Below are 23685 nucleotides of genomic sequence, written 5' to 3' on the forward strand. Positions count from 1 at the left end.
AAAAACTGTTGCTTTTTGTTGACGGGAGTTCGGATTGATTAGCTGTCTGCCGCTTCTACATTGTTCTGTCCCCAAAATAAACAGTGCTAGCTGTGACTTAATTAAGAAAAAAAAAAGAATACAATGTATGCCCAATACACAAAGTTGATGTGATGTTTGTCAGGTCTGTCCAACTTTTAAAATGCTTGTTTTCTGAATCAGTCAGAGTTATGTTGTGCTGGAGAATTTTAATGTTGACATGCTTTCACAAGACAGCCTAAGACAAAACAAAACAAAGTTTCAATATGCAGAGATGGTATACATTCAAGGCCTAAGCTCACCTCAGCTTTACGGAGCATTGTAGTATCTTCCAGCTCTTTAAGTTTGGACTTTTGGTCTTTTGGACTCTCAACTTTAATGTCTTCATCCTGTTTCACTCTTATCTCTTCGTTTCTATCCAAAACAGGCAGCTGTTATTAGTAAAAGACGCTCTGATGAACCCAGTGTACAGTACCTGCAAACAACCAAACATTATCCAGACAAAGCTACGTATTTAGCCTCTAAAAGCCACATATTTGCTGCAGCAGTTGGTCGGGACCAAACCAGAGATAGAAGGAAAGTGAATGTTGGACTTATAACAATAAAATGGTCAGAAATATGCGCACTTTATGCTAATGTTGCTTTGTGTCTGCAGGTGGCCAAAAACTCTTGTTGTTACTTATTGATATGAATTTGTGGAGGAATATGCAGAAGAGATCTTTGTAAAATGGTTAAACACTGGCTTGTATTGCTGGCCTGTAATGACATAAACTGGCTTTTTTTTTTTTTTGACAAAAAAAAACGGAGGCAAGTGCAGGAGATGAAGACAGAGGGTGAAGTCATCTGGCTTGATGCATTAATTGATGGATCCGGGGGAAAACAGGGGATGAGCAAGGGGAGATTGTAGGTCAGAATGTAAAGTTGGAATTAATTAGGGCCCAACGCAGGGCAAATGAATGGCTCATTGTTATCACGGACAGACAGCGAGGAGGAACAATCCAGGCTTTGTGCTCCCAGTTCACCTCTCCGTCCGCCTCTTTCTCACTGCAGTGCATACAAAGATGATAAAGTTTTAGCATGCAGCACAAGGACAAGAATATTTACATCATAAACACAAGATATGATGATACAAACCTAAAATGGGGCAGTAGGAAGCCTTTGAATGATAAAACTACATTTTTGATATATGTTTAACTCAAGATTAATGAAGAAAGTAGATATTAAATCTACAAAAAGTACATAAATATGGCCCAAACTATTAGCATTGATAACTTTATTTGTGAAGTAATGTATATGAGTTGTAGTGAGAGTGGGGGCTCTGTTTGAACTCAGCAGAGGGGAGAATGGGACAGGCAGGCAGGTGGCTCTTATCTCTGGCAGACCACAGCATGGGGACACTCACTGCATTGTATTCTCCCTCTCTCTCTCTCACACACACACACACACACACACACACACACACTCTCTCTCTCTCTCACGAACACACTCAGGCGCAGGCCTGTTGGCTCCGTACCAACCATCTGCTGCGGAGGACAGGAGCCTTCCACTCTTCACTGGTGATGTATGGTGTCTGGCTGCTACTTGCCACCTCACCCAGCAGTCACAAGTTCAACACTTCATCATATAGAGCCAGAAGTGGGTCAAACTGCACCACTAATTGCTTTGAGTGTGTGACTGCACGACTTTGTCTGCTCGCTAAGAACTACTAGAGTTTGCCTTTCATGGTGGAGCTGACCTTGAAAGTCAATATTTTTTATCAATTTTATAGATGTTGAGTCTTGTAATAGCTTGTAGAACCTTTACCTGATGATCACTGGTGTCTGAGTGCTGCAGGGTTTTATTCATGGCAATGTCAGGCCACAACTTGAAATATCTTAACAAATATTGAATGGATTTCCAATAATATTCTTACAGGCGCCCGGGAACCCTAATGACTTTTTGATCCCTTTTCTTTTCCTCTAGCACCACCATTGAGGTTGACATTTGTGGTTTTATAGTAAAATGTCTTTACAATTTATTATAGATTGTCATAGTTAATGTTTGGTACACACATTCATGAGTTTTTTAGCAGCATTTTAACATTTTGACATTTTATTTTTTTTGTGAAACAGCTAGAAAACAACAGGATGGATTGTAATGAGTTTCCCCTGAGGATGAATCCTATTTATTTTTCTAGTGTCATCTTTAGGTCAAATTTTATGACCAAATACCTGTTGAACTACTGACATTACCATCAGCTGCAGCTTACTTTCATGCTTATTAGCTAATGTTTGCATGCTATCATGCTCAGCTATGATCATGAACAAGGTAAACATTATACCTGTTAAACAGTCATCTCAGCAGTGAGGAAACAGGAGTGTATTCTGGTATTGAAAGTGATCTGGTTTCTATTTGCTGTCTCTTTGTACTCTGAGCAGTGGTAACCAGTCATGTTTGAGTGGGTTTTGGTTGACTGCAGGTAAACAATTGGACAAACTGGCTTCTTATGAAACAGTCCAGTCACAACCCCGTTCTCGCCTCTCAAGTTACTTATCTGCTTGTAAACATGACCGCTGCACGGAAGAGGAAGTCTTGGCCCAGATATCCTTTTTCCAGATATCCGCTGGCTTCATCAGAACCCTGAGAAATATCAGCCCTCGCCCCCAGAGGCTAGATTGTGTCAGAACGATAGCTGGTGGACCCTGAGATTGGTTATGCATAAAGCCTAGTTCTACTTTCTGCACAGCTATCATGTCAAAAGAGAAGCAATAACATTAGTGTTATCATCCTAACAAATGCAATAGATTTACCACTATCTTTAGTCAAATGCAACCAGATGCAGATTTATTTTGTCTTGGCCTTAAGAGATTGGTTCTGTTGATTCTGCATTCAGCAAATCGAAGCGCTTTTGCCAGTAAGTGCTGTTTATTCCTTCCAACTAATGGGGATCTTTGCATCAGAGAAAGTGTTAGACAACCTCTCCTCCCCATTGACATCTTGATAAGTGGAAAATTGGGCCTGGAAATGGAGCTGGAGAAGGTTTACGGAGTCTCTCCACCCTGCATAATTGCAGCCTAGAAGCTGGCCGTAATTAATCTTTGAGAAAACTTGTCAAATTATTAATAGGGCCCTTAAGTGATGGCCCTGAAAGGAGGCCACTGTTCAGAGATGGCGGAGAGGGAGCGAGAGCTTTTGGAGGGGCTGTTTACTGTGAAAATACGAAGAGGTCGCTCTCCAGGAGTTCCACGACTCCACGTGTCAAGGCTCTCCACACATGAAGGAGTTAAAGGGAATGTAAGTCTCTCCGGAAACCAGAGAGCTCAGACTCCAAACTTGAAATGTCATCGGGTATAAAGTGAGCTGCTCTGTAGACACTAAATGGAAGATTTTTGTCAACGCACTCAGCAGTCTTTCACAGAGATGTTCAGACATACAGAAGAATTCTTTACATGTCTGTTTTCCAGCATAGGCTCCACTCTTTACCCTCTCACCCCGCCCCCTGCTTCTGCCGAACACAACGACCATTGTTTTCACAAACTGGCCACCTCACACCATCGCGTTCACACGTTTGGATCTTTAAAAGCCTCTTTACATAGCTGTGTGCGAGAGCGACAACTCCATTCACACCTATATCAGTTGTGGTTGTTTGTACATGCCACACACACAGTATTATGTAAATTATTAAAAAGAAACTGCTGCAGCTAGTATACTACTAGTCTTTCAAAAGTAGAGTTTATTACGTGAGTGCAGATATAACTAAACAACTCACACGACTGTGTGCTACAGTTGTTTTATGATATACTGTGTAGTCAATTTCATATCACTCCCTATTGTTATTAGAGTGGAAACTAATTACATGCTTGAGCACAGTCCTGCTTTCACAAAGAAACAAAATGAAAGCAAAACACTCATTGAGGGAAATAGACTCACGCACACTGAAAATAAGAAACAAGATTTACATTTTCTGTGATGCCTAATGCCATAATCCTGTAGGTCCAGTGAATACAGGAGGCAGAAAGTTGCCAATGATTTATGATTATTTGACAATCGTTGGGGGAAAAATGGTTGGTACACTTGATAAAGCTAATTTCCAACTGCCTTGGAGAACAAAACAAACCTGGACATTTACTTATGTCATGTGATTTCTGCAGATTAATGAGCGGTTGTGTCGTTGGGATATTATTCTTCAACGGGCAGACCAGGTGGCATCCACTGGGGAGAATGTCAATATTTGCTGACGTTGAGCTTGTACCAGTGTGTGCACGTGTGCATAGTATAAATGCTGTTCCAGAAACACAGTGCTGCATGGGAACAAGGGATAAATGGTGCAGAAGTCAAACAAAACATAAAAAGGACAGGTTTGTTGTTCAGTCTGGGGTTAACTGCTGTCTTCGAGCAGGAGGACGTGACGTTAAGTGTTGGAGGCTGAATGTCACCTGTATTAGTCCTTTGTTTGCAATATTAGATGCTAAAAAGTGGTTTTAGGTTTATTTGTTGCACATGTTCTTTCACAATCCCTTCTGCAAGACTGAACACACACCTCAACATGCCTCTGCCAGATCATATGAAAATGTAAACAAAGTTTTGCCTTGAAAAAAAAGTATTTAAGACCACTAACCATTGTATAAGAGGAGTACAAAAAATATTGATACTGTAAAAGTGACATATTGAGCATATAATCAGGGAGTCCTATGTTCCTATAATCTTATGTTCCTAGTATCCAATGTTCCTCGAGCCCTTTGTTCCTCAAGTCCAATGTTCCTCGAGTCCAATGTTCCTAGAGTCCTATGTTCCTTGAGTCCAATGTTCCTAGAGTCCAATGTTCCTAGAGTCCAATGTTCCTAGAATCATATGTTGTTCCTATGTTCCCAGAGTCCTATGTTCTCAGAGTCCTATGTTCCTATTATTGGAGTTATTAGGGACCTTTGTTCCCAGAGTGAAACCACAAATGGTAATCATTGCTAGTTGCCAAGCAATGGTTCCAAAGCAATGGTTCCAAAACATGGCTCCCGTGAAACCACAAATGGTAATCATTTCCCCATTTCGAATTTAAGCTAATTGACTCCCAGTGCTAGCTCAATAGTTAAAATGGAAGTACACAGTTTTTTAAAGAGCTTGTACAGTAGAAATAGCTGCCTGCTGTCTCCTTGAATATAACATGTTCTTTGTTTATATTATAAAGCAGAGAATGGCTCATACATTTTTGTAAAAGTGACATATTGAGCATATAATCAGGGAGTCCTATGTTCCTATAATCTTATGTTCCTAGTATCCAATGTTCCTCGAGTCCTATGTTCCTCAAGTCCAATGTTCCTCGAGTCCAATGTTCCTAGAGTCCTATGTTCCTTGAGTCCAATGTTCCTAGAGTCCAATGTTCCTAGAGTCATATGTTGTTCCTATGTTCCCAGAGTCCTATGTTCTCAGAGTCCTATGTTCCTATTATTGGAGTTATTAGGGACCTTTGTTCCCAGAGTCCTTGAAGAACTGTGGAACATAGAACCCTTTATCATGCTCCCATTATGGCCCATGTAAATCTTGGGAATGTAGGACCCAAGAAGGAGCCTTATCGGAAGAGCTAACTGAATAATTAACAGGGACTAACAATTCAAACTTGTAAGATGTGGGTAGATTTCTTTTTTAGTCCCTTTTTGAGTCTATTTTGTAAAAAAGTAGATTTAAAGTAAATTTGCCAACGTCTCACAAAGAGTTACCGAAAACACTCATTATACAATATGTGATTTAAGAGAAGTCTTTACATCCCATTGACAAATTCTTTGTTCTTTTTAAAGAGGTAACCTGCAGCCCACATTGCAGGTTTCACTGCAGTGGGAAATGCCCTAAAAATCCCTGTGTACGTGCAAGTGTGTGTGTGTGTGTTGGGAGGGGTGTGTTGTGTGTGTGTGCAGCCTTGTGAAATGTCACAGTCCCATGCTTGACATTCGACAACAGACAGGTATGTGTCCTGGAAACCGTTCCAAACCCTTTCCCTCTGTGTGTATGAAAGATGTCCCGGGGCCCTGCTGTTTGTAGTGACTCCTGAATGAAGGAGGCTTGTGTGTACATGCAAATGCCAGAAAGCGGAACACACAGCCATTCTGTTCTTCCGCAACACCGTGTTTCGTGCCCACTTGAAAGCAGCGCAGCCTTGTGCCAAAGAGATTACATATTTCCTCACCTAGTGCCACAGGGTTAAGAAGCTTTACTCCTGTGTGGGTGACTGCTGTTGTGAGTGAATGGAGGCTTCAGTGGCAGAAATGAAGTTTTAGTCATTTTTATACAGAAATTCTTACAGCCTGCAGAACCTTTGAAAGCCTAGTTTAACATTTTGGTCGGATGTTTACACGAGAAAATCAATACCATTCATATATGAAGGCAGGGGAAAGATTTGGCTGCAGAACATGCTCATTTTATTGTTGCATATGCAATAAGTGAAAGCTCAAACGCAACCATCGGTACAAGGGAAAGTGCTGTATGTGGTTTGACGTGGCCGATGCATTGACGTTTGGCACACATTCTCTATATTTAAATATGGTTGTTTTCCATCATGATGTGATTGGGTGGCTATCACACCAAAACCATTTATTTTCCAGGAAGTCAGTACATCTGGCTGCTAGTTGCCAAGCAATGGTTCCAAAACATGGCTCCCGTTAAACCACAAATGGTAATCATTTCCCCATTTCGAATTTAAGCTAATTGACTCCCAGTTCTAGCTCAATAGTTAAAATGGAAGTACACCATTTTTTAAAGAGCTTGTACAGTAGAAATAGCTGCCTGCTGTCTCCTTGAATATAACATGTTCTTTGTTTATATTATAAAGCAGAGAATGGCTCATAAATAATAGCTTTTGGCTGCCAGCGTTAGCTAGCCTAGCTGGTAAGCTAGCGAGATTAGCCTTGTCAATGTGAGGTTTATAAGAAACCACTGTAAATACACAATATGCAACAAAGAACATGTTTTTTGCAATGGGCTGTCGAAAATGAGCAGTAGTGAAAATTGCTTTATTCTTTTATGAGAAGACAGTGTTAGCTTGTGAGCATGCTAATTAGCTAAAAAGTTGTTTACTTTCCAGTACAGAAATGGTACTGATGCTAATCTTTCCATTAACTCTTGGCATGAATGTGAATGGGTGTATTTACCAAAATGTCTATATTTAAAAAAATGTTTTAAGCCAGGGGTGTCAAACTGTTCCATGAAGGGGTCGGTGTGGCTGCAGCTTTTTGTTCTAAACAAGCAGAAACACATCTGATACAACTAATCGACTGAGTGAAGACAGTTCAGGTGATTTGAATGACCTGATTCAGGTTTGCCCCTGCTTGGTTTGAATGAAAAACCTGCAGCCACACCTGCCCTTTCATGGATCAGTTTGACACTCCTGCTTTAGACCTAAACATAAAGAATATTGTCTTTTGTTGTGGAACTATAAGATTTAGCACACAGGCCTTTTTGCCTATCAATAGAAACACCCACACACCGGAAAGCTGCTGTGAGAGCACGGTGAAGTACACCACACACACTTCACCAGTCGGTTTTGAGCACACACACACACACACACACACACACTCGGCAGTAGCCAGGCAGCCGAGGCCCTCAGATATGCTGTTGACAGAGATTATCAGCACAGTTCCCTGGCTCGCTTTCTCTCTCCGCATGTGACAGAGTTTACTTTGAGCTCGGACGAGACCCCGACAAGGCTCCACCTGGTCCGAAATGTGGAAGAGAGACTCTCTGAGAGAGAGACGGAGAGGGAGAAAGGATGGAGAGAATGAGTTGGGAGACAGGAGAGGGCCTCATAAAGGGAAACATTTGCAAACCGGAAGGGAGTTATGTAAATGGGTCAGTCATTAAGGCCTTCTAAAAGAGAGGAGGCCAGATTGGGGCCAGGGGCAGGCGGGTAGGCAAGTAGGGAACATAAACCCATTATGTGAATAGGCTTCTCTGTTCAACGTAAGCTCCTCTTTCTTGTTCTTCTTTTATTACAGTTTTACAGTCTTTACTTAAAGGCTAATATCAGCAATAAGTGTACACTTCCCAGAATATCTCGCAGCAGTCATTACGGTGTTTCCCGCAGAATGAGGCTTTTACTTGACTCATCCTTTCAGTGAAACTTCCCCTGTCAGACACTGATTGTTATTCAGTGTGCTTCTGTGTTACTATGGTTTTCAGCTACATCAACACGGCAGGACTTCACGCTTAATTCACAAAATCTACGAAGAAGGGAACTTTTTCATTTGCTGACGACAAAAATGTTTGTCTCTTTCCATGAAATCGACTGATTTAAGGCTTATTTTCTTTACATAAAAATCAACAGTATCAATATGACTTTGTGGTGTGGCAAGCTCGTGGTCGAGCCGGTTCTCACAGAGCTGTTGTCAGCGACATGAAAAAGAAGAGCGGAAAAGAGAGACAGATGTGAAGGAGGTGGGGGACAACATCCTGTGTCTAATGTGACACCTATCAGAACCTGGTGTATAATTTACACAGGAAGGGAAGTGCAACACCTGAGCTCTGTCTGTCAGGCGGCAGGAGACAGCTTGTAGCTTCAAGGGTTTCACAGTAAACACGCAAATGTGGCCTGGCACACAGAGGCTCTTCTCACAGTACGGCTAGTGCTGAAAGCTCGGCTTGATGACTGACTCTTTCTCGTTTAATGGCAAACACATAATCAAACATTATTGTTTCTTTCATGAAACAGCCAACAGATGTCACTGTTGCCCACTACTTTAAGGACAACAGGGTGAACTGGATCTGTATCCCTTAATCTTTTTCTATAAAGATGCAGAAGCATGAATATCACAAGCCATGCTTAATGCATAGAACTTGACCTGTAACATCTCCATCGGAGCCAAACCTCAACATAAAGTCTCTGGTTTATACCAGCTCATATCCCTGAGGGGAGTGTGTCACTGCTGCCTCCTTCTGGTCAAACACAGAATAACAAAAAAACACCTGCAGCTTTTTTAAATGTTTTAGTACTCACCAAATGTTGGCATGCTAAAATAACCTGGTGAACATGATACACTTATTATGTTATCATTGTCATTATGAGAATGTTAGCATGCTGTTATAAGCATTATTGCTGTGCCCAAGTAGGCTTACAGACTCACAGAGCTGCTAAAATATGGATTTATTTATTTTTTTAAATTCAAACAGAACATATTTGCATCTGTAAATGTAGTTTTGTAAACTTGTAATATGTTTACTGCTTGCAAACTCATTTTAGCAAGTCTGGGCATTCTGACACAGACTTGCAAACTCCCTTGCCTATGCGTATCCATGCACGCACACTTTACCACGTGGTCATGTTTGTACATTGGGTTTTGCAAAGAAAGATGGTGGGATCTCCAGTATAACAGTTAATACTAGCATGGCTCCAGACTCTCAGACTTGTTTACATATAACTACTTCTTAAAAGGTCCTAGATTATATAAAGTAAGATTACTACTATTACTATTGTAATATAAAGCACATCCAATAGCTATATAAATACTGTGAAAGTGCTTATTTATGGATGTATGACAGAAAGTGTGTCTACACCGTCGAATCAGTAATTTATTATTAATACTATTTTATTTGTATTTGTACTTATTTAACTTGCTAATTCTACTATAATTAGCTGTATGCCAGAAAGTGTGTTTGTAGACTGGAGTTTTTTGAGAAGGAAGTCTTAGAGAGACTGGTGCTAAAACGGAGCGTTTCAGACAGCAGAGGTAAAGCAGGTATATAATGATAGTAAGTATGAAAAAAGTATGTTTTTTTAACATTAAAGCATGTAAACATGTTTTTGTAGGAGCCCAAAATAGAATGTAATAATAAAATATGGTTCTGAAGATAACAATAACATGTCCTCTTTGAATCAAATAATAGGAAATACTGATAAAAGACATGTGGAACCACAGGGTTTGATTGATGGTACAACTCTGCATGAATTCATACAGTGAGCAAGTCAGATATCTGTGTGATGCTATCGCTCCACTGATAAAAGGTTGCAGATTTCAGAGGTTTTTCCTCACATCATCGGTTTATTTTAGGCTGCAACTTAAACATAATTTTGAGCAATCTGTCTTGTTTGGTGCAATCTTGAGCAGCCAGAAAGCCACTTAATGACCCAGTGATTTGTCTGCCCGCTGACCAGTGGCGTCCTCTCACAGAAAACCGAGCTTTTCACTGTTAACATGGGCAGCTGTGTGAGAGAGAGGGCCTAGCTAATAGCCTGAGGCACTGGGGTGTGTGGACACATTGATCTAGCAGAGAGCAAAAAGCACTCCCTGAGCAGAGCTAAAGAGCCTCTGGCTTATATTTATCAAGCCTCTCTGAGCGGGACTGCTGAACCTGGATCAGTGGTTAGGTCACAGCACCATTTAAACTTCAATAAAACTACAAGAGTAAAATGGGTCACAACTCACCAGCGTAGCAGAGCTGCCTTTCACAGAGACTGTATCACAGAAACAAGATATCAGAGCATCGATGAAACAGGAGCCGTTTTATGAAAGGGATAAGAGGTGTTCAATCAATATTTAAGGATACTTTGAGATTTGGGATTTTATAGATAATAGAGGCCTCATCAAAGCAGCTACTGAACTGAAATGATGCCACAGTGGTAATGGGAAGTCCCTTTGCCTCTAAAATGATACATTAAATGTAAAATACTTGTTTTTTCTTAGCAAATTCACCTTTTATCTCAGCAAGAGGCCGAATTTGACTTCATGCATGTCCTTGTTAGAAAGACACACATACAGAAGTACATGTGTGAGTTCCAGTGAGTCTTTGACACTTGAGAAAGTTAGCTGAGCTGCAAGTAAAACAGTGGAGTTTGATGGAGCAGTATAATGGCGCCATCTAGTGGACGCAATGAGTACAATGTGCAGTAAAAAAGTGATCACACCTGCACTGCAGATCTTTGAGCTCAATGCTGACGTGGGGATGTTTTTGTCATGGTCTTCTTTCAGTTTTTTTTACCAATAAATATAACATAAATGACCAATAAATACAAAGTACAGCTGAAGTTGAGGAAAATATGGTGGCTAGATTTCCAGGAATTTGTCTGTCGGAGGTGAATGGGTATCAGAAATAGGCAGAGGAAAGCCAAAAGTGAGACTGTTTAAGAAAGATTACTGATGTGTAGTACAATTTGTCTTCAAGTAAGAGATGACCTTGTGCACAGTTAAGATGTGTATCACATTGATACAGGTGTGACTGAAAATGGAATAATTTGTGAATAGTGTGAGCTAAATTTTAATCATTGTTTCTTTTCCTTTATATATCTGGATTTACAACAAATACAGTTTAAAAATGATTTAGATTTAAGAGCTTTTGAATAAGGACCTTTGAACAACTTTTTTTGATATTTCTTTGCATTTTCTACCTTTCTAAAACATGGAATAGAAGAAGAAATGTATTATATGATCGACAAAAACTCTTTTTTTTTTTCGTTTTATATGGATTGCAGACTATTTGTTCATGAAAATCATAATGTGTGGATGTAGATAGTTTTTTGTGTCTTGAGCTCAGTGGGATGAGTTGGTGTGCTTTATATTTGTTGTTTTTCCTGCAGCATTATTGTGGGAGGTTTATGTTTGTGTCTTGGCGTATTGTGCTATAAAATGATTCTATTTTTTGGTTTCTTGTTGGTACATATTTATTGTTGGTTAGGAGAAGATAAAATATGAATTAATTCAGTCTCAGGCGTCAGTGAGCTTCACCTCTTCATCTCTAGGACTTTCCCTGTGGGTAAACTTTTCTAAACCTCGGTGAAACAGGTGTAATAAATGTGCCCACGGGCCATAAAGATGATGCACACAGGCACGGCTGGGCTTCCAGGACATTCTTCACATCAAGTAGTTATCGTCTGAACATTATATCATTATATCTTTATTGAACTATAAAGTGAAGGCCAGGGGAGATTATACAACAGAGAACGGCCAGTGAAGCTGGTCTGGTGATTGACTGGATGACAGTCAGGAAGCGTTCATATCTCAGACTTAATGTGGACGCAAAACATTCAACAGAATCCATCAGAAATATGAGCTTCCTTTAGAGTGACACTGATGCTTTCACTGTACTTATACACTGTAAAAATATATATATACTGTATTATTTTTACTGTTTTTTCAAGTGCAAATGCCATAAAAATGCTGGTTTAAAATAAGCTATTTTCTAGAAATTTTATGTAATACTTTTCAGGGTTTTCTTTGTTTTTGTTGCTTTTATTACCAATATTGAACCATGAAATGAAAGGTGAAATCTGTAAATTAATGTTATTGGACATTATACATTTTTACAGTATTATTCAATTGCTTAATGGTCTTGTATGTTAAATTACAGAGAAATATATGTAAAAAAACAAACAACAGATATTCCTGAATGAAAACAAATGAATGTTGACAAAGTCAACACTTACTGTCATATTACAGTAGAAAAACAAACAAAAAACATGTTATTCTACAGATGTATATATATACTTTAGTAACAATATATACTTTTTTTAACAACATATATTTTTAAAAATAAACATTTTCTGTATATTATCCGTATTTTCAAAGAAATTGTCTGTAAAATAATAAATTGGAAAAAACAACACATAGACATACTTAATATTTTTTTTTTTTAACTAAGGACCTTTAACTGCAATAATAATAATAATACTTTAAATAAAAAAACACAGCATCAGACATAAAACTTAACCGGCAGGCTTTTGAACTTTATTGGCATTTTTGCAAGAAATCATCAGTCAATCTAATTCCAGTTACAGTAAATGCATAACAACTGTTTCAGAAGACGTTACAAGGATTATCTTGGATAATAAAAAAAAAATACTTGGCTGCCGTCTCATTTTTTCTTCATTTATTTACAAACAAAGAAATGTAATTGTACTAGATTACTTCTAATATTAGCCCACTCATTCAGGTGGATTAATCATGCAGCAGAGCTTGAATTAAATGAAAGACCTTGATATTGCTGAGAGGCTTTACTTGGATATGAACAGAGTTTAAAAAAAAAAAAAAAGCGTAAAAAAGTTGGGCAATATTTAAGCTGTCACAGTTTAGGCTAAAAGCGATGAAACAAGACACACAATAACAATATTATCATTTTTGAAAAATAAAAAGTGCAAAAGGCAAATTATCCATTTGGGATGATTAAGAATTCCAGTTGTAAAACTTGGATGGCTATCTTTTTTTTTCTTCTTCTTCTTTTCTCTATCCACCACATTAAGTTAAGCAGATTCACAAACCATACTGTACAGAAGTTCTTCAAAGTGCAAATATTATGAATTGGCATAAGCTGGTATATACATTTCATTTTCTGGATGACAAAAATAATCAAAGAAATCATGTTTTTTCTTTGTCCAGTCGGGCTCAAAGACTCCTGCACTCACACTGGACTTCATCACCGTCACATCTGCTGACACTGTCCTCAGTTTATCACAAGGTGTCTCTGCCTGATCGTTACATCACCAAAAGAAAAGAAAATCTGATCATAAAAGCCAAAATCCCAGAGAGAGATCCACGTGTTGGCTTTCTCTAAGTCATGCACAACATGCAGAACCATTTCAATTAGCTTTTATTGCATTTTCTCTGATTTACTGGTAATTAAATAACGTGTTGGCAAGTGTGTACAGTACACACACACATACACACACACACACAGACACACACACATACACACTGTGCAGCTTGTTCAATGAGCACCTCAGCTTCAACAACCTGATCTTAATCTCTGATGACTAAACTATGACAGGACTTTACCTCCACAGCTACTCTACACATGACTAAATTGCATACGACTCTTTTACTCCAAAGAGTTTTACTCAAGCCTGGCACAGAACAATTGTAATTGCAATGCTTGTTATCAGTCTCACTCCCCACACAGTCCTCCTGCCTTAGGGCCTCTCTCTGATCTGACCCTAAAAACACTGATTTGTCCCGAGGAGCCGGCACTGATTAGCTCCTCTGTTAGCTTAAAAGATACTTGGCAAAAAAGAAAAGCAGGTGTTTAACAGATCTGTTGTGATAAACTGAACCTCAGGAAGGTGACAAACGTGTTTCACTGCAACATGTGGTGAAGAACAGACGATCGGTTTAGTAGATAAGCAGAATCTTTTCATTTTTCTTTGATTCAAACAGAGAAAATGTAGCCCTCCTCGTCTAAACATGAACATTATTACTGCATAGGTAAAGTCTGCACGACATAAAAAGGCAAAGAAAGGAGAGATAAAGCGATTTCTGGATATCTGTTTGAGCACATATTTATCTATTAGACTTTGTTTGTGATGTTTTATTTTGTATTTTTTTCTAAAAATGCATTTTACCAACTGTTCAGCTCGTCCAAAAGTCTCAAAGTTCAAAGTCAGGGCTTAATTTACAGGGTCCGTACAGCTTTTAACAAGTCAAATCAACACATTTTTCGAGTGTTTTACCTAAAGCAAAAAGTTTTGCATTGCAAACAGTTTTGGAAATAGCAGAAAGTAAACATCAAGACGCAGCAGAGCTGAACAGAAAACAGCCTGTTTTTTGTTAACATCTGGTTCATTCAGTTCTCAGAGTCACGTTTGAGATGCCAAAAGATGACAACAAATACGATGACGGGATTATGTCATTTAAAGTATATTCATCATAATTTGAAAACTATTAAAATTAAGCAGTTTTACAAACTTTCAACCCTGAATTTAATGAATTGTCTCAAGAAATGACTCTTTTTTTTTTTGCCCTGGTTATTTTTTGTCTAGTCATGATGAAGCAACGTGTAAACAGGAATGAAGCTGGGCCGGCTGAAGGGTCTGTGATATGTAAACTAATCAATGCATATCTGGTTTACCTCATACATGCACACCATCTTTCCTGAACTCCCTAATGAATTATTTTAGGGGTAAAGCTGCTGAGATGTTAGAAGGATCAACACACGCTAACGAGTGCATAAAAATGCTACATCACAGTTAAAGTAAGACTTCGTAAAAACACCCTGAACCTAAAAAAGTGGAATGGCAAAGCTGGCGCTAAAACAGCTCGACACATACTGTAACGTGCAAGAGTTCAAACGGCTGCACTCAGTTTCCTCACTTGGTCTTTGTAGCAGAAGGCTGAGACAAAGCTGGAGGGGAGATTTGAATATCAAAGGCTCAGAGGAGGTTCCACTTCCTGCACATTTTCTATTTTAAAACTCCAAATGTTTATAGACAGAAGTGTTCTCAGAAGCTGATAACACTGATGTCTGGTTTGTTTACACGGGGAAAGCAATATCATAGCAAATGAGCTACTTTTGTGTTTCCGACATTTAAGACTTGATTGAGTTTCATTGTGCTTTGTTTTAGCGTCCCTGCAGCTATTAAACTGTTGGAAGTCTGGTTTTGGTGGGCTGGTTGTGCCTCAGGTAACTGAGGTCATGCATCTCAGAAGCACTGCTACTCTTGAGAGGCATGACACATACTGTATGTGGGACTGACTGCGGTGAGAATCAAAGGAAAATGAAAAACAAAAACAAAGCCAGGGAAGAGATGTGATCATCAAAGACTTATTTTTCCGGCTAGGTTCAGAAGTTCAGAGCGAGCCGCGTTATGCTTTTAATGAGACTGGTAACACTTTCTCCCTACGTCTTTCCTTCATCCCTTCCCCGTCTCCTCTTTTCACTGCAGGGCTCGCCGCTCAGGTCATTCGAGGGGGAGGGAGGGAGCTTCACATTGGAGAGGAATGGTGGTGCTGCGGAAAACCTGCAGGAATCAAACCTTTATTAGAGCGAGCCATGACAAAGTTTCGGTAACACTTTACAATAACCATCATTTATAGATGGTAAATAGACCATTTATAAATGGTAAACAGATAGTTTATTAATGTTTAATCATCATTTATAAACCATATATAGGCCATTTAGAATGGTAAATAGAAAATGTAATAATGTTGAACTATAATTTATAAATGCCAAATAGATTACTTTACCATAAACAAACATAATTATTAGTTTATTAATAGCTTTACACAAATTATAACATTTTTAACACCATATTAAGTATGTAAATGATTTCAAAATGATTCTTATACTTTTAAGAAATTGCTTGAAACCATTTAAAGATTAAATATGTTTAGAATTTTGTAAATGGTTAATAATTGGTTTATAAACCATCTATAAACATCACTTAGATGGTTATTGTAAAGTGTTACCAAAGTTTCTGTAGATTTCCACTAGAGATTTGACTTTACCTTTTAGTAGAGGAAGAAGAGGCGTGTTCTATGAGAGGTGGCCATGTTCTCTGACATGTTGCGGACTTTAAGATAGTTAACGAAACCCCTGAAGAACAGCAGGAGACCTGTGGAGGGAGAGACACACAGTGCACTTCAAAACAGAGCTAAAATGATACAAATAAGCATTTATTAACAGTAAACATTGTGAGATACTCACCGAGCAGCAGGAAGATCCACCAGAGCCAGTACTGCCCGTTGAAGTAGCCAGTGAAGTAGTCAGAGAACTGCACACAGAGAGCATCATGGTCACTGTTTAGTTCATGAAGAGGTTTACAGCTCACTTGTATGGAAGCCCATTTCCACCAGGAACAGAAAGAAATACGACAAAAACTTTGCTTTGTGATGAAAATAAATTAGTTTTTTTATTTTTTATTTAACCTTTATTTAACCAGGAAATATCCCATTGAGATTAAGAACCTCTCTTTCAAGGGAGCCCTGGCCAAGAGGCAGCAAACACAAAATACAGTTACATATTTACATAAGACACAGACCTTAAATGCATTATGAGAAACAAGTGCATATTGTGGAATTGGCCTCAATAACTCAGTTTGGATTTAAAAGTACTCAAAGAAATGAAGTCAGTTAGTTTCCAGTCTTTCTGGAGCAGATTCCAGCATAAGGTGCAGAGTAAACAAATGCCCTTTTACCCAACTCTGTAGAGCAGAAGGGACAGAAAGAAACAATTGATCTTGTGAACGAAGAGAATAAGAACCAGCATTTCTCACAGTAATTAAGGTGCAAATGTCTGAAGGCAGCAGTCCCAATACTGCCTTATCTAAGTCATTGTGAAAGTGCAGATCTACAGCAGGTGTTGCAGATCTCCTGCATAGTGTAACTCTGTAATATTGATGGCAGTGTTTACACTGCTGCATCTCCTGTGAGTTACATGAATTAATACAAATGTGATTCTGTGCGGATGCTGGAAAAATGCAATGCACACTGATGCATTAGCCAAAACACAGCCTGCTACAGACGAGCTCAGGCTTGTTTTTTTTAGCTCAGCTGATCAATCAACAATCAATAAACCAGGTTTATTAAAATGAAGAATCACCACAGCCACAAGAGGTTATTGAGCATATAGTCATGAAGATGCAAGGCAATTTTAAGGCTGATTGATCCAGTACTATGAGAGATCAGCTGCTGCAGACATACAGACTTACAGACACCTTGAGGCAATAATAAAGTACCTCAAAATAATGAGAAACTTTATCACCAACTCATTAATTTGAGACACTAATTTGTTTCTTGCTACTTCCCAGATGTTTATTTATCACACTGGTGGAAACAGGCTTCTATAAAACTGAGCAGTGATATTAAAAGAGAAAAGGACTGTGAACATACCCTGACGATAAGGATCCACTTGATGAGGGAGAGGCCGAAGCCGCAGATGGCTCCGTAGCGTCCTGCGATGGTGTTGGTCAGACAGAAGGACAGGCAGAACCCGATCCAGTTGAACAGGAAGGCCACTGCAGGGACAGACACCATGACAACAACAACAGATACAGTCAGGAACACGTTTATGTGCAACAGAATTTAATGGAATTTACATGTTTTGCTGTATTTTATTTTGAAACAGCTTTACAACTCTAGATCTTAACCGCTGAGTTCTCACGTCAGATACCAAAAATAAGAAAAATAGAAGCATAGACTCTGTAGTTATAAGGTTATAAGTTACACTATAAACAATACAACTGTAATTCTGCAATTCTAAATAACAAACAGACTACTAAACAGCTTCAACAGAAGCACTAAAAATGTTAACATGAGGATCAAACTTACTGAAAAAGGCCAACATGAAGATTCCATCGTTCCCAACTCGGAGCTGATCAGCATCGCTGAAATCGTCTCTGGGCGGGAATTCATCATCCTGAAACCACAAACACAGTTAGTTAAAAACACTTACAGTAACAGACACACCTGCAAAACAAAGCCCACAGAAGAGCTGCAGAACATGTTTGAGAGCTATTTCAATCATGGGCGTTGCCACTTTGCATTGTGATTAATGCTTAATGAATTCTAGAAATAAATGACTTGTGATGCTGACAAAGTATGCAATACAAATATAGATATGATGAAGATGAATCACTATTATTCATGTTGCTCTTATATGTACGCTGGGTGGGGTAGTTTAGATATACTGCACTTTTATTCAAAGTATACAACCTAAAAGCATGCAAAGCATGCAAATACTATGATGTAACCCAGGTCTGACTATCATCCTCCCTGGAAGGACGTTATTAAAACACCCATAAAAACAAAATAGAACAACAAGTTTTTGTCCTCACCCGTGGCATCACCTCCACAGTGGAGGTTGCCATGGCAGCTGCTTTGGCCTTCTCCGCCTCATCATACGTGGGCAGCGAGGTGGCGACGCTGTAGGGTGGAGGCACTGGGAAGTCACTTCGGAAACTAGTCTCTGTAGGAATGACAGGGGAAGAGAAGTCTCGGTTACAAAGGGAAGGAATGCAGTATCTAGCTCAGGAGCTGCCCATAATGTGGTGATGCTGTCATGGAAATCAACGCTGACTCATGAGTCAAGAAGAAGAAGTTACCACAAGACTGCTGCTGCTATATTTGGAAGCGTGCAACCACACTTTGGAAAAATAAAGCTGCAGAAGATTTACATTTAAAGGATCTATCAGGCGGAGACCACATTGAAAGTAATCCTGTGCATACCGGGTGAGGCAGCAGTTGCTCCCAGGTCAATGGAGGCGTACGGGGGAGGAGGTGCCTCCGCCTCCCCCTGACTCCTGGATCCCGATGCTTCTGCTGCAGCTGCAGCAGGCGGCGGGCCGGCCTGGGCCCCGGCCTGGCTGGGCTCCTGGCTGGACGTGCTGGCCTGGGCTGTGGCAGAAGTGGAGGGCTGCTGCTCGCTGGTTGAGGCCTCGGAGGCGTCATCCTCATTGTGCAACTGGAGGATGAAACAGGAAGTTAGAGGGATCAGTACAAGCAGATCATGTAGTCAGTCAGACAAACACTGTCTGCTGGAGGGGATGGCCACACCGTGCTGAGTTTCTTCAACTATTTTCTGTTAGACAGAATAGAAGGCTGAGATATTTACTGTTGTTTATATTCAGAACTGTTCGCTGATAGAAGCCCCATCATCAGCTCGTTATTATGTAACTTAATGAGCTTTACATAATCTGTTTTTGTTTGTCAGCACTAAATGTAGGTCAGGCATAGTGCTGCGCAATTTGGGAAAAAATATCGAATTGCGTTTTTTTTAACTGATACGGCATTTTTCGATATAATTCATAATGAAGGGAATGTTCATTTTTGCATAATTGTTCTCATTTTCATTGAAAAATATGATCATATGATCCTGAATATTGTGGGAGGATCTGTGCCAAACAAATATTTTTTTTCCCTGCAGCACCACAATACTAAACTTAGAATGGTATTTTGACAAATATTGGTCCAGCAGGGCTGATTATTTTTCACCCTTTTTTATTTTTTACTTTTCTTTAACTGATATGTTCAACTGGAATAAACTGGTTAACTTAATAACATACAGCATGTCATGGGCCACATGTTATTATAGGGTTCATTTTTCCAGTACTTAACATATTATTAATTTCTTTCCAAACTTGCCCAGTAGTCCTTTGTTGGAGAGTTTGCCTGCAGCCATATCTGACTTGATTGGGAAAAATATTCAAAGTACAGAGATATTCATCCTGTGTCATTTATCTTGGTGTACTGTGACAAAAGAACAATCAGAACTTCTATTTTATCTGTATGTATTATCCTTTTAATCTTTCCTGTGCTACAAGTTGCAGAATGTCAGCTGATAGTGACATCAAACAAGCGTTTATCTAACCTAATATCCAGTGGCAGTGTCCGCCATTCCTGCACTGGATTTATATTCCCCACCTCCGAATGATGTAACTCAGCTCCTTTTTTAGCTCATTGATGCCAGCTTCACTGTTTACGGCTCACTCTCTTTACACTGTAATTATGGAATATTTCCTGCTGCCGCTGCTTCACATTAAAAGCGTTTTTCTCGCAAAACACGTGGTGCCTTTTATTGTGAAGCTGCCAAAGTATTTGCAGCACAGCGTAACAACTTTTATTTGGAATTATGTGCTTAAAGAAAATGACTGGGTGCATGTGGGTGCAGGGCAGGCTAGGATCTTCGCTGTTTGCCCTCAGCAGAATGTTTGACACTGTAAGCACAGAGACATGAGACTGCTCTGGTATGTCAACAGAGGAAGGTCTCTGGAAAGGTGATACACATATAATCAGCTGATGAGCGTCCTCACTACAGCTGAGAGAGTCACTTACGGACATGTGTACATTAACTTTTTGCCAGAGCAAAGAGCCAAACACCCTCTGAAATTACACAGCAGCAATGGGAACATGATAGTTTCTGAGTGGCTGGCAGGACATGTGGGGGGGCAACACCAGGGAGTCATTCCTCCTCCTTCTTCTTCTCTGTTATTTCTATGAAGGTGCCTTTCAGAAAGTAAAGTTAAACCCAGACTGCACTGTGCTTACTGTATCAGGTCACAAATCAGCAGCACGTACCAGTTATGGCTTTCTGGTTTATTCCCTTGTATCTCCAGTATTAACAGATAACAACCACAGACGACGCATGTCTTATATTGCTGATACAAACCAAAGATTAGCAAAGTCTATCTCAATGTGGCTGAGCAAGTTAAACTAGTTCACAGCTGTAAAACACATTTATGACCAGAGTGAGTGAAAAGCAATGTTGATGGCTTTTAAAGTAGATTTCTAGTTCACTGAGTTTGTGGTTTGCAAGTTCTGGTGTAAGTCTAGTTTTATTTATGACTCAAAGTGAAACCGACATATTTCCATCATATGTCTGAATTCTAATTATCACTTCATGTTTTTAGGAGGGAAATTCACCATATTCTATTTAACATTTCCCATGAAGTAATAGCAGTGTTCTTGTTGTGGTAAAGCACGGATGCAATGAGGGGAACACCCTTTGTAATTACAGCTGACGTCAGACTAATTTTTGTGACCTAAAAGTCACAGGTTCTAAGAACAGGACAGCTCAATCATCTGACAATGGTTCTAAAGAAATTCAGTCATAATTAAAAGGAGATTTAATCGACACCATGCACGCCGTCTTGTAAAACTCATCTAGTCAAGAGTCCATGTATAAGGCAGTGAGTGAATGAGAGGCTGACGACTGGCTGTGAATCAAGGACAAAGCATAACGCACCCCCGCGCACAGGGGATTACATAAGATCTTAACAACATAGCCACAAGCCTCCTCGTGTGTCCAAATATACACCAAACTCATGTGGGCCTGCTCAGAGCAGCACTGGCCCATACGTGTAGAAATCTAAGTATTATTTAGAGAAGAAAGAGACAGTTAGAAGGCTAAATGTGGGAGGGAATGAATGTGTAGACATAATGAAATGAAGACAGGGCCGTCTGCAAACCACAACTTTTATCAGTTTGCCTTGAATGTGCTGTGAAAAGTTTCTAAACAGTCCCTGACCATCCTTAGTACAAAGGTTGGATAATGTGCGGTGTTATTTTATAAAAAAAAAAAAACAGGCTTATTGTTGAAATCAGCACTTTGCTCTGAGCTGAAAAGTGAGAGCTGGATGTTGTTTTGCTTTGGTTTCTCCTGAATCCTGTGGGATTATCGCTCACATACCCAGAACCACAGGCATCAGAGCACAAAGCGGACTTTATCTCAAAGTGGCCGGAGCTGTTTCCAAAATTTCACAGCCACTGTTGTTACTGTATAAGCCTGCTAACACTTTAAGAACTGCAATTAACGACACTTTTAATGGCGGTTAACCCTAAAATTCCCCTTTTGAGATTGACCTTTGATAACTCATCCTCCTCAATGATTTGACAAGAACACACATTGTTCTAACATGAGTAACTCACTTGATTTCTTAATAATCTAGGACAAGGGAGTTATTAAGTTATTAGTTATAAAGGAGTCATAGAAGCCCTTTGGACTTGTATACTTCACGCTGTTGTTTGTTAATATCACATGGATGAGTGGCTAAATAAAGTCCCTTTAAAGTAGCTATTATTTTTATTATATAGACATGTAAATTAGGGCTGCAACTCCCGATTATTTTCATTATCGATTAATCTGTTGATTATTTCAACGATTACTTGATTAGTTGTTTGGTCAATGAAATGTTGAAAAATGTCAGTCAGTGTTTCCCAAACCTCAAAGTTTCAAATCTCTTGTTCTGTTGTTTTGTCCACAAACTAAAGAGACATTCAGTTTATTGTCATGAAGGGACAAAGAAGAAAATTTTGACTTATTGTCTTTAAAAAACTGCTCAAACTAATTATTATATTATCAAAGTTGTTGACAATTAATTTAATAACTGATTATTGTTCGATTAATCGAATAATTGTCACAGCTCTAACCCTAAATATATAAAACATTTCTTATTTTATTATAATTATTAGCCAGCTAACGTTGGTTAACATACAGCTGGCTTGTGTTAGCTTGTCAACAGTCGTGTATCTTACAATTATTAGATTAGATTCAACTTTATTGCAATGGCACATTTCACAAGTACAAAGCAACGACATGCAGATAGCATCTAACCAGAAGTGCTTCAGCAAGTAATTAAGTGAATCATAGTACAGTGCAATATATACAGGAATTAATTATATAAAAATGCAGATCTAACTGTACAGTAGTGCAAGTATATATATATATATATATATATATATATATATATATATATATATGTATATATATTATATATATATATATATATATAACAAGGTGATGGTACAGTTTATTGTGCAGTGACGGTTACAAGTAAATATAGCCAAAAATAAGTTACATTAAGTGTATAACACAGTTTATTAGGGTGTTAACTTTCACGGCCTGACGTGAAAAACATGAGTTAATCTTGACTGGGGAGCTAACGTTAGCCTAGCATATGCGGAAGTGCTTGAGAGGCTAGTTTAACTTTCATAACAAAAAGCTTCGAACATTCCAAAAACGGGTAAAAATGACCGTTTAGATGGAAAATAACAGGTTTCGTTTCCATGTCAACGTAATACAGCCCCTTCCATGTGATTCTATAATAAAATGAGTAATGAGTTAGTTGTAACGGGCCTTGTTTCCTGTGTTTTGATAGTCACTCACCACTTGGTATCGACTCGCTGGATCCATCCCGACAAAATCCAGCTGGCAGGCGAGCCAGCCGACAAAACCAGAGAGGAATCTGAGTCTTTATTAGTCCTGGATGTGTGTTACAGTCCGGAGATACTTCTCCCAAACAACGGAGAATAAAGGACGCGGACCCGATGACAGAAATGGCTGCAGTCTACAGTTGACTCGCTGAGAAAACACCGTTGTTGATGAAACGTCCAACAGTCAGACAACTCCTCAAATCTGATACTTCCGGTTAAGCAATTCAAAACAAAATACCTACAGCTGTAATGCGTCACATTTTTTATTTTGAGTAACCCATACCAGAGTAATAATCAGCTA

General features: G+C 39.1%; 1 protein-coding gene and 1 long non-coding RNA gene across 2 annotated transcripts in view; one reads left to right on the forward strand and one right to left on the reverse strand.

Annotated features, from left to right (window-relative positions):
• The window catches only part of LOC131962825 (uncharacterized), a 250953-nt gene that overhangs the window by 172017 nt on the left and 55251 nt on the right, over nucleotides 1-23685 (forward strand). The gene's annotated exons all lie outside the window — the stretch shown is intronic.
• ndfip2 (Nedd4 family interacting protein 2) lies at nucleotides 12668-23570 on the reverse strand. The gene is made up of 8 exons (XM_059327911.1): nucleotides 23338-23570; nucleotides 18903-19137; nucleotides 18512-18642; nucleotides 18006-18093; nucleotides 17568-17692; nucleotides 16384-16450; nucleotides 16185-16291; nucleotides 12668-15697 (listed from the first exon to the last, which is right to left on the reverse strand). Exons 1-7 carry the CDS (start codon nucleotides 23362-23364, stop codon nucleotides 16188-16190), a joined length of 777 nt encoding a protein of 258 aa, XP_059183894.1. The 5' UTR covers nucleotides 23365-23570; the 3' UTR covers nucleotides 12668-15697; nucleotides 16185-16187.

Source organism: Centropristis striata, chromosome 24, assembly GCF_030273125.1.
Source record: "Centropristis striata isolate RG_2023a ecotype Rhode Island chromosome 24, C.striata_1.0, whole genome shotgun sequence".
Classification (NCBI taxonomy): Eukaryota; Metazoa; Chordata; class Actinopteri; order Perciformes; family Serranidae; genus Centropristis; species Centropristis striata.